This window comes from Chlorocebus sabaeus, chromosome 11, assembly GCF_047675955.1.
Source record: "Chlorocebus sabaeus isolate Y175 chromosome 11, mChlSab1.0.hap1, whole genome shotgun sequence".
Classification (NCBI taxonomy): domain Eukaryota; kingdom Metazoa; phylum Chordata; class Mammalia; order Primates; family Cercopithecidae; genus Chlorocebus; species Chlorocebus sabaeus.
The window spans coordinates 20,060,248-20,082,271 of record NC_132914.1 but is presented as its reverse complement, the minus strand read 5'-3'; the positions used below and the strand labels follow the sequence as shown (position 1 = coordinate 20,082,271).

Sequence of the window (22,024 nt, the reverse complement as noted above, 5' to 3'; positions counted from 1 at the left end):
TGTCCAAAAGAAAGAAGTCACAGAAAGACTTTACTGATATTAATTATTCATAAAGGAACCTAAAACCAGTATTTATACTTAACAATTTTTAAAAAATCCTCTAATTTCAAGATATCTGTTGACTCTCTACATACATTTTTAAACTTAAGAAAGTATGATTTTTGGGGAAAAGTGATTCTTCTTTGAAGTGAGATTTAACGTGGTGAGCAGAGACTCAGCAATCTTCTGATTTAGATTTTTATTATTTTCCTGAAAGTCATTACTTTCCCAAGTACTTTCAAACATCCTTTCATTTTTTCCCCCCAGAACTGCTTCCTGCTTCTGTCTAATCAATTGTATTAATTTCTTTTCCTGCTAGTAATATACGAGCTTATTCATGTTTGTCATTCCATCCAACATTAAGTAATCTAATTTTTATTCACCTGTGCCTTTATTAATTCATTTATTTATGATTTTGGTCAATCTGGTAAGTGAAAAATAATGCCTAATTGATTCCTTAATGTCCAATTCCCTGATTACTGCTAAATTCGAGCATTTGCCAGTTCTTTTTAAAGAAAATTGACAAATAAGATTGTACATATTTATGGTGAACAACATGTTTTGAAATATATGTATTGTGGAATGGCTAAATCAAGCTAATTAACATATGCATTACCTCACATAACCCATCCAACAACTATCTTCTCTTTTCCCAAATCTTTTCTTTGCAGTAAAAGGCACCAAATCACCCTAGCTGCCCAGGCCAAAAAGGCAGGGTGTCATTCTTGATTTCCCTCAAGAAACTTCCAGATTGGAGTGCAGTGGCGCAATCCTGGCTCACCGCAACTTCTGCCTCCCGGGTTCAAGAGATTCTCCTGCCTCAGCCTCCTGAGTAGCTGAGATTACAGGTGAGCACCAAAATGTCTGGTTAATCTTTGTATTTTCAGTAGAGATGGGGTTTCACCATCTTGACCAGGCTGGTCTCGAAATCCTGGCCTCAACTGATCCACCTGCCTTGGCCTCCCAAAGTGCTAGGATTACAGATGCGAGCCACCTCGCCCGGCACCAAACTTAATCTTGAGCAAGACGGGTTTGCAGTCAAGCACATCAAAGCAACCAACTAGACTTGTCAATTATATCCTGAATACATCCTCTTCCTCTTCTCACTTCAATCACTTAAGTAACTTTTGAACTTTCTACAATTTACTCTCCAGATTTCTGAGACACCAATCTGAATCTCTCTCTCCTAGCTTATGTCTCTAGCCTTGTTCTTCACTCATTGTTTCCCCAGTTACAACCAAGTCATAGTGGATTTCTTTTGATTCTTCTGTTCTCTACTAACCCTGGAGCTTTGCATATTTAAGCCCTAACATGCATGTCATTCTTCGTATCACAGCTTGTGTTTTGCTTCCTCTACAAAGGTTTTCCTGGACTCTGAATCCTTAAGATTGTGTTGGTTATCCGAAATGTGTTCCTACAGCACCCTGGTCTACCTTCATTGTATCTGTCATACTAAATTGCATCTACTTATTCAACTGTCTCCTCTAGTACAGAATTATCTTTGTGAGAACCTGGACTGTATCTTTTCATTATTTTACTTTGTGGTCTCACAATTAGCAAACAGCAATTGTACAATAAATATATTAAGAAAAAGTGCATGCAAAAATGAATAAATGCTCACATAAATACATTTACTTTTCATTTTTTTTAGAGTTGGGTTCTCACTGTGCTGCCAGACTGGAGTGCAGTGGCACAGCCATAGCTCACTGCAGCTCCCAACTCCTGGGCTCAAGCAATCCTTCTACTTCAACTTTCCCCAAGTAGTTGGTACTACAGGCATGCAACACTATGCTTGACTAATTTTTAAAAATTTTTTCAGAGATGGGATCTTGCGAGGTTGCCCAGGCTGGACTCAAACTCCTGGCCTCAAATGATTCTCCTGCTTTGGCCTCCCAAAGTGCTGGGATTATAAGCACAAACAACTGCTTCTGGCCTTGTATGTAATAGTTATATGCATTCTTATTTAAAGAAAGCCCAAGAATAAGACTGAAAATTAGGGAGCAGTAGGCCTTTGCTGCCTCCATATTACCTGTCTCAGAAGATCCTTACATTGTACCAAGCTGCAGAAACTGGTAACGGAGGACAGTCAGAGAAGAGGTGATAATGGCAGGGGACAAGACAGGGGTGAGTTGGGAGGATAGGGCTTCCTCCCTCCCTCTCCCAAATAAACTCGATCTCTACCTGTAACCCAAGCCTTTTCTCGTGACAGAACATAAGAGACAGAGAATAAATACTTACATCTGATCATCATAAACAAAAGACATAGTAATGAAGCTGTAATAGCTAAAACACAATTTAAACCAATATTTTAATCAGTAGCTCAGAAACCAATCTCCACCAACACAGCATTAAAAAAACCTGGGTTCATAATAACAAGACATATACTTACCCTCTGGTTTCTTCTTCATGACCCCTCCCCTTCTGGATTTTAATCCACTGTTCCAACTGCTGCATTGAATTTGTTCTCTGTATGACTCGATCAGCCTCTGTGTATAAGGGCCCTGTACTGGGGCGATTTCCACCTCTAAGATCTGCCAGGCTAACATTGACTATTTTGTTCTCTGAACTATTCAAGTTGACTGGTCTGTAGTGTGCAGTTTGAGCAGGGCATGCTGACCCACTCTCATATTCAGATGGCAGAGAATTCAGCTTTACACTATTAATTTTTGTTAACGGTCTATCTTGACCATCCTTCTGAAATCCGTATTTTTCAGCTTCTAATGCCTTTTTTTCTTCAATTTTGCTCATTTCCTTGTTTTTTTGATTGTTTTGGATCTCTGGTTTAATTAGAACTCTATGGTTGGGAATGTTATTGCTTTCCTTAGTTGGTGCATTTTCAGATGTAATCTTGTCCACTCTGAAATCAGAGAAGAAAATCATAGTAAATCAGATGAAATAATGCACATATTACTTCTGGGATTCAATCTAGGAAAAATTCTACTTTATGGGGGTGGGGACAAGGGGACTGGAAAGGGTTACAGTGGACAAGTCTACACAAATACCCAATGCTGTGATATTAACATTCAAGCACAACACCAGAATGTATAAACAGAAAGGGGGGAAAAAGAAAACATAAAAGAACTAGAGGGTAAAAAGTGATGTGTGCTCCCACCATTAGGAATCTGAAAATAAAGCAAATTAAGACTGCCTTAAGACAGTTAAACCACAAAATCTACACTTCTTGTTGACTCATGAGACAAACATGAGTCTGGTTGTGGAAATGGCTGCAACAGGAAATTACAGTCTGATGCTATCAAAGATCTGAACCATATGATTAACTCCTTTTGTCTGTATTCAAGAGGAACTCAGTATGATTTTAGAGCTCTTGAAGTCTGACTGCACATGTCCGGCTTGCAACTCTGTTCTTACTAGCTGTGTCTTCAGGCAAAGTACAGAACACTTAAAGTGCCTATGCTTCCTCTTTGGTAAATGGGTATGATTATGTCACCAAGATCAGAGGGTTCTTGTGAGAATCAGATGAGTTAATAAGTGGCTGGCACAGACCTTACTACCATCATAATTCTATCACATCAAGCAATCTTGGGTTAGAATCTGGCATCCCATGTCCACTTGGCCACCGAAAGAATGAGCTAGTTAACAGCATGTGTCTAGGTCACTTGACAGTTGTACTGCTCACTAATCACTTCCAGACTCTGAAAAGATCAAGCTGAGTGTCTGAACCTGCACGAAACTGCCAAGATCATGCCACTCTAGGAGGCCTCTCAGGAGCCAGCCAACCCTCCATATTCCAATAAATAAAAATGCTTCTATCAGAAACTAGGTTTGGTAATGCTGTCAATGTTTATGATGTGTGGAAAAGATGTAGATCTACATACATATATCTGTAATCAACTATAGATGAAGATAGCTAGAAAGTTTGGAATATGGTCACTGAGGCAAAAAAAAAAAAAAAAAGGTGACTATCTTTCTTGGAGTAAACTTATGAACCATCCATATATTTAGGTTAGATATAAACCATAGCTTCTAGATTGGAGGCAACATTAGAATTGGGAAAATTTACTAAGATAGACTATGTGCTTCTTTCTCTTGAAAAATAAAAGTTGGCCAGCGGTGGCAGCTCATGCCTGTAATCCTAGCACTTTGGGAGGCCAAGGTGGGTGGATCACCTGAGATCAGGTGTTTGAGACCAGCCGGGCCAAAATGGTGAAACCCAGTCTCTATGAAAAATAAAAAATAAAAATTAGCCGGGCATGGTGGTGGGCATCTGTAATCCCACCTACTCGGGAGGCTGAGGCAGGAGAATTGCTTGCACCTGGGAGGCAGAGGTTGGAGTGAGCTGCGATTGTGCCACTGCACTCCAGCCTGGGCGACAGAGTGAGACTCCATCTCAAAACAAGAACACCACAAAGGCTGCATAGAAAATTTACCCTAAAAGCACGTGTATCCTTGCTATTTGGGAGGGCAGGAGTTTTAACATTAAACATAAAATAACTGAAAAGATTTTTAAACCATAATTACTGTAGTCTATCTAAAGCTACTATTATTACTGCCATCATGATTATTATCATTATTATTTGAGACAAGGTTTCTTGCTCTATAACCCAGCGGGGAGTTCAGTGATGTGATCACGGCTCACTGCAACCTCAACTTTCTGGGTTCAAGTGATCCTTCCCTCTTAGCCTCCTGAGCAGCTGGGACTACAGGTACAAGCCACCACACCCAGCAAATTTTTAAATTTTTTGGGGGACGGGGTTTCACTGGTTGCCTAGGTTGATCTTGAACTCCTTGGCTCAAGCCATCCTCCCACCTTGGCCTTCTAAATTGTTGGGGTTACAAGCGTGAGCCACCATGCTCGGCCTAAAGCTATTATTTTAAATTAAAACTGTGGCGCATTTTTTTTTTCTTTTTCCCCAAGATTTATCATTGAAAAAGTCATCAAAAAGACACATATGATGACTTTTCTCTAAATAGAATAAAGCTGACTCAGAAAAGTATGCTAAGGTACCATAAATAATGTAAAACTTGTGATCTAATTTTAAAAAGTGACACTTAAGTTATTGCAGAAAATACACTGAGATATATAAAATGAAAATAATGGGCTTAGAGATGAAAATTATTCAGAGAATCCATATTATACTTAGATTTTTTTTTTTTTTATTTTGGCCATCAATGATCTGCACACTAGGAGACTATGACATTGTAGTGAACAGGTGAAATACTTTATAAAGTTAGGGAAAATGAACTCTCAAGTTAAAAACTGGATGTTCTATTAGAGTGATATGCTCTAATAAATATTTTAAGTATTTGGGTCATACAGCAAAATGAGTGCATTAGTTTAAAACCCAGCAAACAAAATCTCTCTATACTGACTTTCACTTTGAATGACTAAATCTAATGGGGTGGGATAAAAATTCCAACAACTAGGAGTAGAAGAAAACATGTAATTTCTACAGGATAATGGACGCTAAGCTGGGCACACAGGTGGTATTAATAAACCTTGTCTGAGTAGATTACACTAACACAGACGGCTGAAAATTGTATAAGCACATAACCAGTGAACTATCAGGTTGCCAAAAGACAAGCCAAACAATTGTCATCTTTATCATCCCAAATTATGAGTAATTATTAGTTTTTAGAGTGGGAAATTTAATAAAATAAAGTAGAAACATGCTGAAATTCAGAGAAAAGTATAATATACAATATTGAAATTATTTGGACAGAAAATTTTAATTATTATACAGATTTCTGTATTCTAAACAATTCCTTAACAATTTTGCTTGGAAGTTAAACTATGGAAGTTATATTTTTATTTTTTTTGAGAGGGTCTCACTCTGTTGCCTAGGCTGGAGTGCAATGGAACAGTCACAGCTCATAGCAGCCTCAACCTCCTGATTCAAGTGATCCTCATGCTGCAGCCTCCTGAGTATCAGGGACTACAGGAGTGTGGTACTATGCCTGGTTAATTTTTGTATTTTTGGTACAGATGGTGTTTCATCATGTTGCCCAGGCTGATCTCAAAATCCCGGACTCAATTGATCCCTCAACCTCCCAAAGTGCTAGAATTACAGGTGTGAGCCACCATCTTAGCCTGAAGATTTTAAATGAATTATTTTCACCTACACATTTTCTCTTGTTATCAGTGCTAACCACCTCATCTTTATGCTACTCAGGTAATTTTTACACATGTAACTCCAAAAACAGATTTTCCTTCTATTTGTTCTCATTCTGGAATATGCATGTGGCAAAAGTGTTTTTTCTTAAAAATAGATGTCCTAGAGCTATATCCTAGACCCTCTTTTCTTTTCAGTTTTTCCCCAGTTCTAATTACTAGTGATTGGGTAACTTGATTTAGACTTGATATTTACAGAAATGGCACAAATACACAGCATCAACCTAAGTCTTTCAGCCAAAAAGCCAAGACTTTATTAAAATGCACACTAGAATAAGAAAAACAAAGGACTAGATGTATATTGTAACAATCCCTAATTTCCTGAGAAGAGGGAAAAAAGGCTAAACTTGCACAATAGCATCTTTCTTATATAAGATATGTGCTGAGCTGTCACTGACTGGAAGAAAAATTAACTTGCATCATAATTTTTTCTTCAAATTACAGGAATATATATATATATTTTAAAAAGCACATTATACTACTTGTATTTATGTAGTCTGAGAATCAGATTTCCTCTAGCTAGATATATTGAAGAATATTAAAATGATTCATATCTTCAAGCAGGGAAAAACACATGGGTCAATTTTAACAGCACTTATCTATATTATTCAAGGAATCTGAGTAGTGGAGTTTCAATATAAAAAAGGCACAATTCATCAAGAAGTGGATTTATTTGGAACCAATCTAAATGCTTGATGAACTATTTTCTGGAGACATTCACTACAAAACAAAAATTAATCAGAAATGTTGAAAAAATGAAACTATCAAAATTTCTTACTGTAATTTATTACACTTTAGAAATATCAACACACTATTATAGAAAAACACAACTTAACTTCATAAAAATAAACTCTCTTCTAAGATTTAGAATCTTAAAAACACTATCTCAAAGGATAAAAATCTGTGTAGCTTTAAGGTAACAATTAAAAACGTACTCACCGGAAATTAAAGGTAATTCTGTAAGAAGAAAGAACATTCAGTTTGAATGTTAGGATTCTGCATTCACCCCAGTACACTGATAGGTGAAAATGAATAAAGAAGAAAAAGAAGAAAAGTGGAATAAAAATGTAGGTGGTATTGCAAACTAACAAAATGTGTATTAATTTAATTCAGAACAGGAATTGATCCCTGCTTTCTGAGAAAAAAATGATTTCATACCATGACTATTAAAATGATATGTACTATGACAGTGAAATACTTGCAAGGCATGGAATAAAATAGAAGTGGAAATAACCATCATTTTTTTCTACAAGCCTTTACCTTTTCACAGGTTCTGTCTGTACCAGGGCAGCATCTAACATGGCTTTCATCCACAACTCCATTTCCTTTCCTGTATCAGTGCAGAAATAATAGGTCCGCATGTTTGGATGGGCTGCCTGATTGAAAATGACACGATCATTTTAAATAAAAATATAGGATTCTGTAAAAGAAAAAGAAAAAAAGATAAGTGATTCCTGACATAGAACATTGCTATCAAATTTCAGAGTAAGTAGACTTATCTTTTATATGAGATACGGAAATCAATAAAAAAAAATACAGCTATTAACTTGAAAAATATATATTAATTTCCCCCCCTAACTTCACCCTTTTTCTTTTAGTTGTGTGCACACTCTAAAATTAAAAAAAAAAAAAAAGTGCATGGAAAGGAAAGGAGGTGAGAAATGAAGTACTTAGTGGTGCCTCTTCCATCTCCACATTTCTAACAACTTCCATTTACTGCAATTCATACCTCTTTTTTTTTGAGACAGAGTGTCATTCTGTTGCCAAGGCTGGAGTGCAGTGGCACCATCTTGGCTCACTGCAACCTCTGCCTCCCTGGTTCAAGCAATTCTCCTGCCTCAGCATCCTGAGTAGCTGGAATTACAGGCATGTGCCACCATGCTCAACTAATTTTTGTATTTTAGTAGAGACGGAGTTTTGCCATGTTGGCCAGGCTGGTCTTGAACTTCTGACCTGAAGTGATTTGCCTGCCTCAGTCTCCCAAAGTGCTGGGATTACAGGTGTGAGCCACCATGCCCAGAATAAGAATATTTATTTAAGAATAAATATTCTTTATTCAAGAATATTCCCGGCAACCAGCAACAAAATTAATAGGAATGTACATGTTATGGCATTTCCCTCCTGTGTAACCAATTTCTTTAGGCGTCAAAAGGCACTGCTGTATTTTATAGGATCCTTTAAAGATATCTACAACCAAACACAAAAGATTTATAAATGATCCAAAATGGTGTTTCCTTTTTGAGCTGTTCCTTAATAAACTGCTCAAATGTTCTATGTTAAGATAATTAAAACCACCTACAAAGTGTTACTGGACCCTCTGAGTGGGGTTTTGGAAAAATAAAGACCACTGCCCATATTTGTGATCAATCTAAGGAACACTGGGGCTGGTGTCAAGACGATCCAGTTCCAGCCATGACTCAAGACACTAAGAGTCCCCACCCATGCTCGCCATCAGTCAAATGGAAATATTTACTAGATGATGTCAAAGTACGCAGTCTAGCTTCCATGCTTATGTTCAATAATTGTCTATAAAGTTTCTACTTACCATTCTGATAAGCACTTGCATCAATGTCAACAAACTTAGCAGTGAAGCAGCTCACACATTCAGAGGAAACAATACCACAGAAGAGAGAAAGTGAAACAGCAATTACTATTCTTGTTACAGATAAAATTAAAACTAAACCAAATAATTGCAGAGAAAATATACTTAACATGCATGGTCACTTTTATTGCTATTTTAGCATTGTAGTATTTTTTGAGTCTAAAAATGCAGAAAAAAGTCCTACAAATAGCACAAATTGATAAACATTTGCTAAACTGATAAGCAACAAAAAAATTTAAATTCATGGCCAAATAATAGTGCTACTATCATGCACCTCTACATGTGTACTTCATAAAGTTATAATTTTCAATTTGCAAAGTGTTAACCTTTGTTATAACATCATAAAATATTTAATTATGTTTCTCTGGTTTACACTGTTGATAAAAGTTTATTTTGATAAAGTTAATTTAAATATGAAAATACTCCCCTCTTATCCTCAGGTCTTTGCTCAAGTTACATTACCTTCTCATTGAGGCTGTCCATCACACAACCCCTTAACCTCACCACTATACCTTTCCTGTTCATACCCGGCTAATTTTGTATTTTTAGTAGAGACGGGGTTTTTCCATATTGGTCAAGCTGGTCTCGAACTCCTGACCTCAGGTGATCTACCCGCCTCAGCCTCCCAAAGTGCTGGGATTACAGGTATGAGCCACCGCACTTGGCTTTTTTTGGGGGTCAGCGGGGGCGGGGGTGGGGGTGCGGAGGGAGTCTTGCTCTGTCACCCAGGCTGGAGTGCAGTGGTACGATCTCGGCTCACTGCAACCTCCGCCTCCCAGGTTCAAGCGATTCTCCCACCTCAGCCTCCCCAGTAGCTAGGACTATAGGCAAGCACCACAATGTCTGGTTAATTGTTGTATTTTTAGTAGAGATGAGGTTTCACCACGTTGGCCAGGCTGGTCTCAAACTCCTGACCTCAGTTGATCCTGACCTGCCTCGGCCTCCCAAAGTGCTGGGATTACAGGCATGAGCCACTGCTCCCAGCCTGCTAATGTAACATATTAATTAGCAAAAGTTGTAAATCAGCCTCAGTATTCTTTAAAAGTGATGCGAATTTAAAATTGAATCAATTTTATAATGGTATAAACATTTTCATTGTTAACTAGCAGCAGTTCCCCCCTCTTTTCTCTTAAAATGAAATTTCTGCAAGAACCTTATAGTTCTTACTCTAAAACAGACTGAAAAACTAGGTGACCTCTGAAATTTATTTTAGCCATAATCATGAAGCAAAGAATCCAAAATGATTTTTGAAAACAAAAATCTCCAAAAATAGCACTGAAGACCTCTTACTTGAGAGTGATCCACAAACCAGTAATATCACAAAGATTGGTGGGTACTGTTAATCAGGGGGATCTCAGGTCTGCTTGGATTTAATAACAGCAGATTTCAGATCTCAACTTCAGTGGTCTCTGTAAAGTACCTGATGATCACGATGTACTTAGACCCAAGAACATCTTGAACATCTTTGCCATTATTCTCTAAGTTTTTCAATAAATGTACATATATGTACATTTACTAAAAAAAATTATTGTCTCTTATAGTACTCTTCCTCCAAATTTGTTATTAATAATAATTATTATTAATACAGGGTCTCACACTGTCACCCAGGCTGAACTATAGTGATGCAAATCTTGGTTCACTGCAACCTCTGCCTCCCGGGCTCAAGTGATCCTCCCACCTCAGCCTTTTGTGTAGCTGGGACTACAGGCACACGCCACCACACCTGGCTAATTTTTGTAATTTTAGTAGAGACGGGGTTTTATCATGTTGGCCAGCCTGGTCTTGAACCCCTGGGTTCAAGCTCTCTGTCCGACTCGGCCTCCTAAAGTGCTAGGATTAACAGGCATGAGCCACTGTGCCTATCCTATTAATAATTTTTTTTCGAGACAGGGTCTTACTGTGTTGCCCAGGCTGGACTGCAGTGGCATGATCATGTCTCACTACAGCCTTGGCCTCCCAGGCCCAAGTGGTCCTGTCACCTCAGCCTCCTAAGTAGCTGGGACTAGCCACGACACCCGGCTAGTATGGTTTTTTTGTTTGTTTTGTTTTAGAGACAGGGTCTCACTATGTTCCCCAGTCTCAACTCCTGGACTCAAGTGATCCTCCCACTTCGGTCTCCAAAAGTGTTGGAATTACAGGTGTCAGCCACTGTGCCCAGACCCCAAATTTATTATTAAAAAATTCAAACATAGAGTAACCTTGAAAGAATGCATAATAATCACCAGGACATCCATAATTATATTCATCAATTATTAGCATTCTGACATGTTCATTTTATCTCAAACCATTTGAAAGCACAGACATGAAGACACTTGATCCCTAAATATTTTAGCATGTGCTTCCTAATTAGAGGGACATTCTTCTATACAACCATAAGACAATTAATTAATATATTTTAAATACAAAAATCACTATAACTAAGATAGCTTTTTGTAATAATCTATGGCTCAATATCCATTTTTAACCAACGCAAGTTTTGAACAGAATTAAAAACTGTATTATTTCCTTACCTTAAAAGCATATTTGCGATTAATGTGATCTTCAGAGGTAAGCAAAGCTATTTGAAAACTAGGTAACAGTATGCTTCCCAGGATACCCTCTTCTTTCTCATCTAGGAGATTTAACATCTGATTAGAATTTTAAATGTTCTCACAAAGCAAAGTTTTTCAAGATCTATTTTTGCCAAATCGAAAGGTTCTTGTATATAAATGAACTATATTCATGTTTAGGCAGGACTTTATAAGGTTTTAAATGAAAATACCAAATAGCACAAGAATTTATACTTTGGTAAATATACTGCATTCTACAAATCCCCTTTACGTGTCATTCACTGAAAATATACTGGCATGTAAGTAATGGCATTAATCCACTCACATCTCTGATAGGATTTAAATGCTCAACCATTCTAACCCCAGACACATGGCTTTCTTGGTTACACCCTTCAGGCTTTGCTCAAAGGTCTCATCAATGAGGCCTTCCTTGACTACTGTATTCCTTGACTACTGATGTTAAAATGCTATTTATTTAACGTTTTCTCTGTTCTCCTTTGGGAATGTTAACATTTCCGACTCTCAATACTGCCGGCATACTATATGTTTCAGCTATTTATTTGCTTATTATCTTTTTCTCCATGCTAGAATGTAAGTTCTATAAAGACACTTGGAATGACAGTAGTAGATGCTCAAAAAATTTTGTTGAATAAATGAAGACACATGTGAATACATATTTAAACTATCCTATAAAAATTATATGCTTTTTAAAACATTTAACTTTGAAGGTTTGCTTTTACTATCATTCTGATACACAATAGTATGACTAAATTACAGGCCTACAAGGCAAGCACATAAAATATACCTAGGAAAATGATAAACATTAATCTTGACACAGTATAGATTCACAAGATTAACTTGCTGCTTGGGGGAAGAGATGTTTATGAAACTTGAAATATGTACTTCATTGTTATAGACCTATAAGACAAGTTAATAAAGCTGTGTCATCAGGCTAATAAACTCACCAAGGAGAAACTATAAATGGGAAATCTTTTTATTATGCTTGCTGTGTGTGCTTCTTTTTTTTTTTCCCTAATTATCAAAAACTTAACAAGGGATTTTATTTATTTCATCCTCATTTCCAGAGTATCTGGTGAAACATCCAAAAGGGAAAAAGTTATATTAAATGGAGGCTTTTTTTAGTAGCTTTTCTCATAGCAATGGAACAAAATTTTGTTTTTACTATACTGTGCTCATTCAGGTACAAATCACTAATATGTAAAAGAATGAACGAAAGTATAGATTTAATCCAAAAGGTTAAAAAGAGTTGGAAAGCAGTCATGAATTACAGAGAATGTGACAATTTAAAAGAATAAGTCAAACCCTAATTTTGAATCCAATTTTATGTTTTATGTTTATATAAAGGGTATAGTCAGAAACAGTACATGAAGTCATCTTTATTAAAAAATCATTTTAACCAAATAATACATCCTTCTATGTTCCATAATAAAATAATCTTTCCTAAAATTGCTTCAGAATAGACAGAGGCACTAAAGCACAGGGTGATTTCCCTAGATTACCTGACGCAGTTTTCCTGCTGCCCAGCACTAACTAGCTGTGAAATCCTAGCCAAGTTATTGATGCTTAGTATCTGTTTTAAGATCTATAAAACTGAGGACAATAGGACTTACCTCAAAAGGTTGTTGAGGGTTAAATGAGTTAACACATATAAAAAACTCAGCACAGAGGGTGAAGCATTAAATAAATATTGCCATTATTATATAAAATTAAAGACAGTGCATATAAAAATATCTTCGCCTGTCAAATGACTACCCTGAGTTCTTCAGCTTCTTAAACTGCTTCTAATCATGACCTTCTTCTGTTTAGTTCTATATCAATCCTGACTGAAGCACTGTCCTAGTTTCCATCACCTAGAGAGCCTCATAGACTGACAGAGAGTAAGTACTGAGTAATGTTTGTAGAATGAAAGAACTCTCCACGGGGTCAGCCAAGGCCTTTCTGAGATTGCATGGCAGCCCATTTTCTTTTGTCTCTGCCATTTCCTTCCTTCACTTTGCCACAGCTGATGGTTCCAAGAACAACACTCTCCAAAAAGCTTTCTACATATTAATCTCCATCATGGAGTTTGCTTCCTAGGGAACACAACCTGGGACAGGAGCCAGGAGAATCTCAACATTTTACTGGATACAAGTGACATTTTAGATTCCCCATTTCTACTTAGTTTTAAAGATATTTGGGAATAAGACAAAAAAATACATGCAATTACAACTGGGTAAATATCACTAATTATCATGTATAACCTGGAATATTCCAACACTGTTAACTGGTCTTTTGGCTTCTAATTACAGTGCTAGAGTGATTTTCCTAAAATGTACTCCTGATCTTACTATTATTCTTGCACTCAACATAGAGTTCATTAGAATGGCAAACAAATGCCCTCTGTGCCTTAATCTACCTTTTCATTTTTTTTTCTTAAGAGATGAAATCTATGTTGCCCAGGTTGGTCTTGAACTTTTGGGTTCCAGTGATACTCTTTACTCATCCTCCTGTGTAGCTGGGACTACAGGCAGGTACCACTACACCTAGCTCGATCCATCTTTTAAACCTAACCCCTGGTGGGCCTTCTAGCAATGTAAGTTCTATACATAGTTTTACAAATATGCCAAGCATTCTCATTCATGCTTTGCACGTGATTTAAGTCCTTTGCCCAGATCACTCTTCTTTCCTGATTGCTTTCTTGTACAGACCTGGCCAACACTCATTCAACATAACTGAGAACCTACTATGTCATTCTTCCCAGACTCCTTCAGCTAATCTGTGAGTTCCATAACGATAGGGGTTTATTGTGTTCATTTTTGCATCTTTACCTAATAAGGCATCTGTTGTATCAAAAAAGCTCACTGCTAGCTGCCACCTTCGTCTAAGTCATTATCACCTCTATGTAATAACTACTAGCTAGTCTCTCTGCTCATATCCTTCAACTTTACAATCCATCCTTCAATAGTAGCTTGGGTGAGCTTCTAAAAATGTAAACCAAAGTGTATCATTCTTATGTTAAAAACATTCAATTGTTTCCTTATGACATGTGTAGTAGAATCCAAACTCCAATAGACTCCTACATGGTGTGATCTCTATTTCTCTATCCTTTCCTATTGCTAGCTGCCTCCAGCTCAGCAGACGGGTTTCTCCCTGTTCTTTCCACAATTCAAGCACTTCCTTACCTTACAGCCTTTGCACTATTCTCTCTCTTCGCCTGGAACACTCCACACCTCTGGCTCCTCTTTGTCATTTAGATCTTTCTATCTAAAAGACCTACCCAGAGTACGGATCCATACAGATCTTTCCCTTATGCTCACCTTTCATATTATAACCTTGCTTTCCTAAAAAGCACTTATGGTCTTGCCTAATCATGTGAGCTTATTTACTGTCTCCCTGATCTCTCTGGAATGTAAGATTTATGAGAGCTTTCTCTTATGTTGTTTTGGCAGCACCTGGAATGAAGCAGGTCCTGCTCAATAAATATTTAATATCTGTTGAATGAATTAAGTTCTATGGTAAGTTTAGTCAATAGACTGACTACAGAATAGAGCAGTCAAAGTGCTCTCTTTATAACAATGGGCTCACTATATGCCTAATATGTGGCAAAGAACAGTGGGAACTTGGGCTTTCATCTGGTATTGGTTGCTAACCTATTGTTAAAAAAAATAGCAAATCAGTTATTTTTCTCTGTCTTAATTTCCATATCTGTAAAACATGGACTGATCTCCAAAAAATTCTGGTCAGTAGACTAGATGCTTTGAGAAATGGAGAAGAAATGAATGGGGCCACTGCCCTCAGCCTTTGAGAGAAGAGAGGATATCTGAGTGGGGGCGAAAACTTGTGATCAAGAGAATAGAAATCAACAGTGTCAGCTCTGGAGTCAGAGTGTGTGAGTTCAAATCCTGCCTGTGCCACTTGCAAGTTGTGAGACCTGGGGTAAGCACTTTGTATATCAGTTCCCCCTTGTGTGCAACGAACGTAAGATTCCCCACATTATCAGGTAGCTGTGAGGGTTAGATGAAATAGATCATCTATATAACTTGCTTAGCACAGTACTCAACAAATTGTAAATATGCAAAAAAATATATTCAGGCTATTATGATCATCTCACTGAAATCTGATTATTTTAATTTAAAACCTAACATTTCTTATTGACGAAATAGTAAAAATACATAATATCATATACTTCTTTCCAACAGTCTGCACAGCAGTCATCTGAAATGAGTTAAATGATATTTCTCTTGTTTCTACAGTTTCTTCTTTTTAATATTCCTCCTGTCTGGGAAACTACTAAAATTAATAAATACATTGCATATAAAATACAGGTAGTTAATAAGGAATCTCAGACTCAGCATGGCTTTTCTTTTTTCCAACTTCTATTGTAGGTTCAGGGGTACACATGTGGATTTGTTACAAAGGTAAATTGCATGATGCTGAGGTCTGGAGTACAAATGAATCAGTCTCTCAGACAGCACAGTACCGAATTGGTACTATGTTCAGCCCTCCCCTCTCTTTTGCTCCCCAGTGCCTACTGTTCTTATCTTTACATCCATCAGCATGGCTTCTGATTCACTTTTACATTTTTCAAATATGATCAAAAGCTTTCCTATTATAGTAAAAGTGATGAGTCCCACCTTTCCCTGAGCAACAATAGCAAATTACAAGGAAATCAGTGGGGTTTTTTTTTTTTTTTTTTTTGCAAATTAACATCAACAAATTCTTGGCTGGGCATGGTGGCTCACGCCTGTAAGCCCAGCACTTTGGGAGGCCAAGGCGGGTGGATCATTTAAGGTCAGGAGTCTGAGACCAGCCTGGACAACATGGTGAAACCCCGTCTCTACTAAAAATACACACAAAGCATTAGCCAAATGTGGTGGCGCACGCCTGTAATCCCAGCTACTTGGGAGGCTGAGGCACAATAATCACTTGAACTTGGGAGGCAGAGGTTGCAGTGAGCCGAGATTGCACCACTGTACTCCAGCCCAGGCAACAGAGCAAGACTCTGTCTCAAAAACAAAACAAAACAAAAAAACAAAAAAAAACCCCAACAAATTCTTATATTAGAAATTTAAAATATTAGAAATAGTAAACATTTCTTGTTTTAAGTAGTCCATAAATATACTGAAAAAGAAACGAAAAGAGAAATTACAAGCTTAAGGATAATGCCTGAAATACAACTCCTAACTTTCTGAAAGAATGGGAAAACCCCTAAGGAAAATTGTAGAGTAAGCTTAGCATTTAACTAAAGATAATACCACAATTGCAGCCTAAGGAACATCTCTAGGACAAAATGCAATTTTATAGGGTTGGTTAATTCTGACTCAGCAGTAATTCTCAACTACAGTTTTCAGATGGAAACGATTTAGTAATTCCAAATTTTGAAGGTTAATATGTATTATAATGCCTCAATACACAACTATAAATTTTGCCACAGGTCTTTTGTGTAGTCAAAAAATGTAAAACCAGTTCTAAAACTCTGTTATATCTTCTAAGTTATACTTCTCAAGAAAAGTCATAAATTATTATGGGTTGACAATCTAATTCTTTCATGATGGTTTACAACCAAAGTTTAAAGTAGAGAAGAAGGAGAGATTATCCAGATTCATGATTTTATACTGTAGCTGAGGCAGATTTCTCTGGAGAGCACCACCCAGGTATGCCTTTAATTGGCAGTAAAAAACTTTGTATTATCTTGTAGTATCTAAGAGATCCATGTGGCATATGAAAGAACTCTGGACTTTTACTTAAAACTGAACTAATAATTTACTAACCAGAGAAAGGGTATCAGTGTTTATTAAAGAAAAGTTCAAAATGAAAGTATTTGTTTGTATTTTATTTCTTTCATTTGCTGTTACATAATAGTAGTCCCTAATATTCTAATATCATTTGCTGGAGAGCAGAATTGGGTGCCTGATGGACCCATAAGCTAGATCTGACAAAACTGACATGTGAAAAGAACCTCCTCAAACTAAGGATTGTATCTATTAAACACCGAATTCAAGTGTAGCATTATAGAGCAAAGATTAGGGAAGCTGACCAAACACGGTCTGAAGCACCATATTTATTCTATCATAACCTCAAAACTCAGAATGATATGTCAAAGAAGAAAAAATCTGTTTGATATTATTTGTTGATAATAAAATAGCACGCAGAATTACAATACTTTTTTTTAGAAAAGTATCTGATACTTATATTACATATCAATTACAAAATAATACACTAAGACAGTAGGGTAAACTTACCTCTATAATAAAAGAGGCAAAGGTCAGAAAGCACAAACCACCGTTTCTTCCACAATTTCATGCCAGTACTGTCCTGGATTAAATCAGCATATTTAAGGATTATTTCTCAAACAACAAAAACTCACATGTTGTGCATTTATTTATTTATTTATTTTTATTGTTTTGAGACGGAGTTTCGCACTTGTTGCCTAGGCTGGAGTGCAATGGCGTAACCTCAGCTCACTGCAACCTCTGCCTCCTGGGTTCAAGCAATTCTCCTGTCTCAGTCTCCAGAGTAGCTGGGGTTACATGCACCTGCCACCACGCCAGGTTAACTTTTTTGTATTTTTAGTAGAGACGAGGTTTTACCATGTTGGTCAGGCTGGTCTCTAACTCCTGACTCAGGTAATCCACCTGTCTTGGTCTCCCAAAGTGCTGGGATTATAGGCTTGAGCCACTGTTCCTGGACTTGTGCATTTATTTAAAGTAAACTTTTAAAACAAGGTATGTTTGATACATATGTAATATAACCTAACTAAAAGGCCAATTAAAATTTTGGAGGTAGTTTTCTAGGGCCTTAAGATATTCCCAACTAGATTGGTCTCTGAAAATACCATTATGCAAAGGGAACATATTAAGGCAATTTGATTTGGCTTCATATTTGTAAGCAATTTGAAATTCACTCTTCTCAACATAAACATCTGCTAGGATAAGAATGATGTAACCACGCAGCAGTGCGTGCATTCTGGTAAACCAGATTTAATAAATATGTTAATCTTCAACAAGAAGAAAAATATGTGAATTGAAGTTATTCCAAAGGTAATGCAATTTAAAATGACTGTGAATAAAGAAACCTTAATATACAGATACGTTTTATAAACATTTTTTTTCCTTACGTCTATAGTTTGGGATTTGCTCATCATGTAAAAAAGAGAGACTATTTGGCAGCTATTTCTAAGTAATTTAGTTCATTAAAATATCAGGCTCAAACAAAATTAGAATTTTAATAAAAATTACTTTCCCATATCCAATGTAGCAAAATTGGAAGTAAAAATTAAACAGATACCCCCCCCCAAAAAAAAAAAAAAAAAAGAGAGAGAGAGAGAGGCCAGGTTGGATGTGCATTGATTAGAAATAAGTTTATTTCTAGCTGTGAGCAATGACTTTAAAATTACAGAAATTAACATGGGTGAAATCTTTCAAAATAAAAGATTTGACCTTAAAATTCACAGCTATACCAAAGAGACAAAAAAAATGGTAAATGATATCTTTTTTTTTTCCTCGAGACAGTCTCACACTGTCACCCAGGATAGTGTGTAGAGACACAATCTCAGCTCACTGCAACCTCCACTTCCCGGATTCAAGTGATTCTCATGCCTCAGCCTCCCAAGTAGCTAGGATTATGGGCGTGCACCACCACAGCTGGCTAATTTTTGCGTTTTTGCTACAGACGGCGTTTCTCCATGTTGGACAGGCTGGTCTTGAACTCCTGTGCTAAGGTGATCCACCCACCTTGGCCTCCCCAAGTGTTGGAATAACAGGCATGAGCCACCACACCCAGCCATCTTCAATTTCTTAATTATATTCTTTCTTTAGTACGGCTAAGGGACACTGTAAACAAATATGTGTCACACACATATTACAAAATAAACACTTTTTTTTGGAGACAGGGTCTTGCTGTGTCACCCAGGCTGGAGTGCAGTGGCATGATCATACCTCACTGCAAGCTCAAATCCTGGGCTCAAGCGATCCTCAAGCGATCCTCCCACCTCAGCCTCCGGAGTAGCTGGGACTACAAGTGTGCACCACCACCACCACACCAGGTTAATCTTTGCTTTTGTTTTGTTTTTTTTTAAAGTAGAGATGAGGTCTCACTGTGTTGCCCAGGCTGATCTTGAACTCTTGGGCTCAAGTGATTCTCCGGCCTCGGCCTCCCAAAGTGCTGGGATTACAGGCGTGAACCACTGTGTTTGGCCCAAAATAAACACTTGTTAGAGAAGCTACTTGGTAATACTTTTGCAATGCTAAATTAACCAAGGGATCAAGAAATAAGAACAAGAGCTATTTTAAATAAGGAATGCCATTAGGCTATTAGGCTCAATTTTGCACTGAAATAGTTGATCATAATTTGGACTTATTAGAAAGGCTAGCTGGAAAATATGGAGAAAATTTTCTATTAGAAACTGGGCTGGGTGTGGTGGCTCAGGCCTGTAATCCCAGCACTTTGGGAGGCCAAGGTGGGTGGATCATTTGAGGAAAGGAATTCAAGGCCAGCCTGGCCAAGGTGGTGAAAACCTGTCTCTACTAAAAATACAAAAATTAGCTGGGCAGTAGTGGCACACTCCTGTAATCCCAGCTACTTGTGAAGCTGAGGCAGGAGAATTGCTTGAGCCTGGGAGGCAGAGGTTGTGGTGAGCTGAGATCATACTGCTGCCCTCCAGTCTGGGCAGGCCATAGAGTGCCACCCTGTCTCCAAAAAAAAAAAAAAAAGGGAAAAAAAAGAAACTAAATATGAAAAAACCTTTTAGCCTGGATAAGCTTAAATATCAGATGGTTTAAATATAGTCAACCATCTTTAAATAAAAATTATGACTATTAATAAATAAAAATCATTAAGTTACCTGAAAGCAATTAGCAATATTTAACAGAATAAATTGGCACCAATGAACTAATATTTAACTTGCTTTGTATCATCTTTACGTATATATAATCAGAAAGAAAGAAACAAGCCTTGAAGATTGAGGATGTCACCTCAGTTATTTACCAGTCACTTATCACCCAGTTGCAAACTGGAAAATAAATAGCTTCTATGTAATTGAAATGATGTCAAAATCCAAGGAGGTAACGTACATACATCTTTACTAATTCCAAAACTAATAAGGTTTCAAAATAGCTTAGATAGCAAGTTCCCCAGTCAGTGCAACAATATAAACCCCAACTTATCAGGATGCCTGAGAGTAAACCCTGTATGTGCAAATTAAAAAGAAAAGAAAAAGTAAAGAAAACATAACCAAAAAACGTAAGAGGAAGAAAGAATAGTCTCATATTACAGAATCAAAAATCTGAAAAAACTCAGAGAAATCTGAAATAATTATAAAATCTCTGTATAAATAAAGGGGGGAAATACATAACTGTATATTTCTCTAACAACTTTTATATCAATAGAAAAATGAATAACACCCTTGTATTAAGAGTTATTTCAATTTTGACTTTTAAAAATATTTCTGTCTAGATACTTTTACCATGCTATTTTTCATCATTTTCACACAGCATATATTTAATTTTAAATCTAGAAACACCCATAACAAACACACAATCTCTGTTCTAAGTAATGTCCACTCCTTTTTCTGCCTTCACTGTTCCCTTGATATTCTTCAGGGGTAACAAGCAAAGAACCTGGGTGGCTTCTCCATAGTTCCTTCTTAATTTTATGATTTTATAGAATTGTCTTTGGTACATTCAGTTTAAAAGGTTCCTTCTAATTTTGTCTTTTGTTTCATATCAAATAAAAAAAAAATACCTGTTTATAAAGCCAACCTCGTCTGACCACGGGTGCATTAGGATTCCTTTTAATTGAATTTGACCTCTTTCCAAAATTATGAACTTTTTTTGAAGCTCGTGAAGTCTAAATAGAAAAAGAGCATGACAGAAAATGTGGTATTAATGTCTAGAGATTTGAGCTTATTTTCCTCTTAAAATTTAATCTCTTTTCAGATTTTCCCAAGAACTGCAGGACTTAAATCTTTTCAGAAAAATTATTAAAATTCTACTTTTGCTGGGTTAGTTTTTTGAAGTGTAAGAATTCTGTACGAAATTTTTTTCCCCAGGATATCAAAAGTTTTACAATATTTCCTTTAAAATCCGGACGGGATATACAATTTTTAGAAACACAGAGTATGTGGCAGTATTTTGTCCTATCTGCTATATAAAATGAATAGATCTTAAGTAAAAACTGTTAACAAATCTTTAAGAATAAACCAAACAACAGAACTTTTCCCTTTATATCTTCATTTAATAGTGCAGGTTCAATTAAAGAAAGTTAACAGCACTCAGTCCAAGGAGAAATATACAGATATTAAATATAAACAAATATATCACATCAAGTCAAAACAAGACGGGAAGGATTTGCTTAATGTGATGTAGTGTTTTCTTTTTTATGGACAACTCTGAACTTAAACCAGACAGATGGGGTTTACTGGATTCTTCAATGTATACATAAAGATATACAATCTTTAAAAATATTGGTATGCTTACCATGAAGATTTATTTTGGCAGGAATCATAGTGGTGACCAACAAAAATGAAAACAATGAAGCTATAAAGTAACATAAAATTATCTCTTACTTTTCTACTTGTTTAGAATCTTTGGAAATCTAGCATACTTCATTAGAATTTTGTTTTGGGAAGCTTTTATTAGTATATAAGAAAATTTTAAGGCCCGACATCAACAAAATTTTTCCTAAAGCATGTTTTCTAGATAGACT

General features: G+C 36.6%; 1 protein-coding gene across 24 annotated transcripts in view; it reads right to left on the bottom strand.

Annotated features, from left to right (window-relative positions):
• Positions 1-22,024, bottom strand: part of PLEKHA5 (pleckstrin homology domain containing A5) — a 249,361-nt gene that overhangs the window by 97,751 nt on the left and 129,586 nt on the right. For 23 of the 24 annotated variants that reach the window (XM_073020527.1, XM_073020529.1, XM_073020524.1 and 20 more), the window contains 5 exons: positions 21,062-21,166; positions 17,563-17,635; positions 11,282-11,382; positions 7,430-7,545; positions 2,429-2,896 (listed from right to left, as the gene is read on the bottom strand). In XM_073020527.1, the coding sequence (XP_072876628.1) occupies positions 2,429-2,896; positions 7,430-7,545; positions 11,282-11,382; positions 17,563-17,635; positions 21,062-21,166 (863 nt within the window). Of the gene's footprint in view, positions 1-2,428; positions 2,897-7,429; positions 7,546-8,714; positions 9,427-11,281; positions 11,383-17,562; positions 17,636-21,061; positions 21,167-22,024 lie in introns of those variants that run through there. The other variant, XM_037990297.2, reaches the window with a different exon arrangement.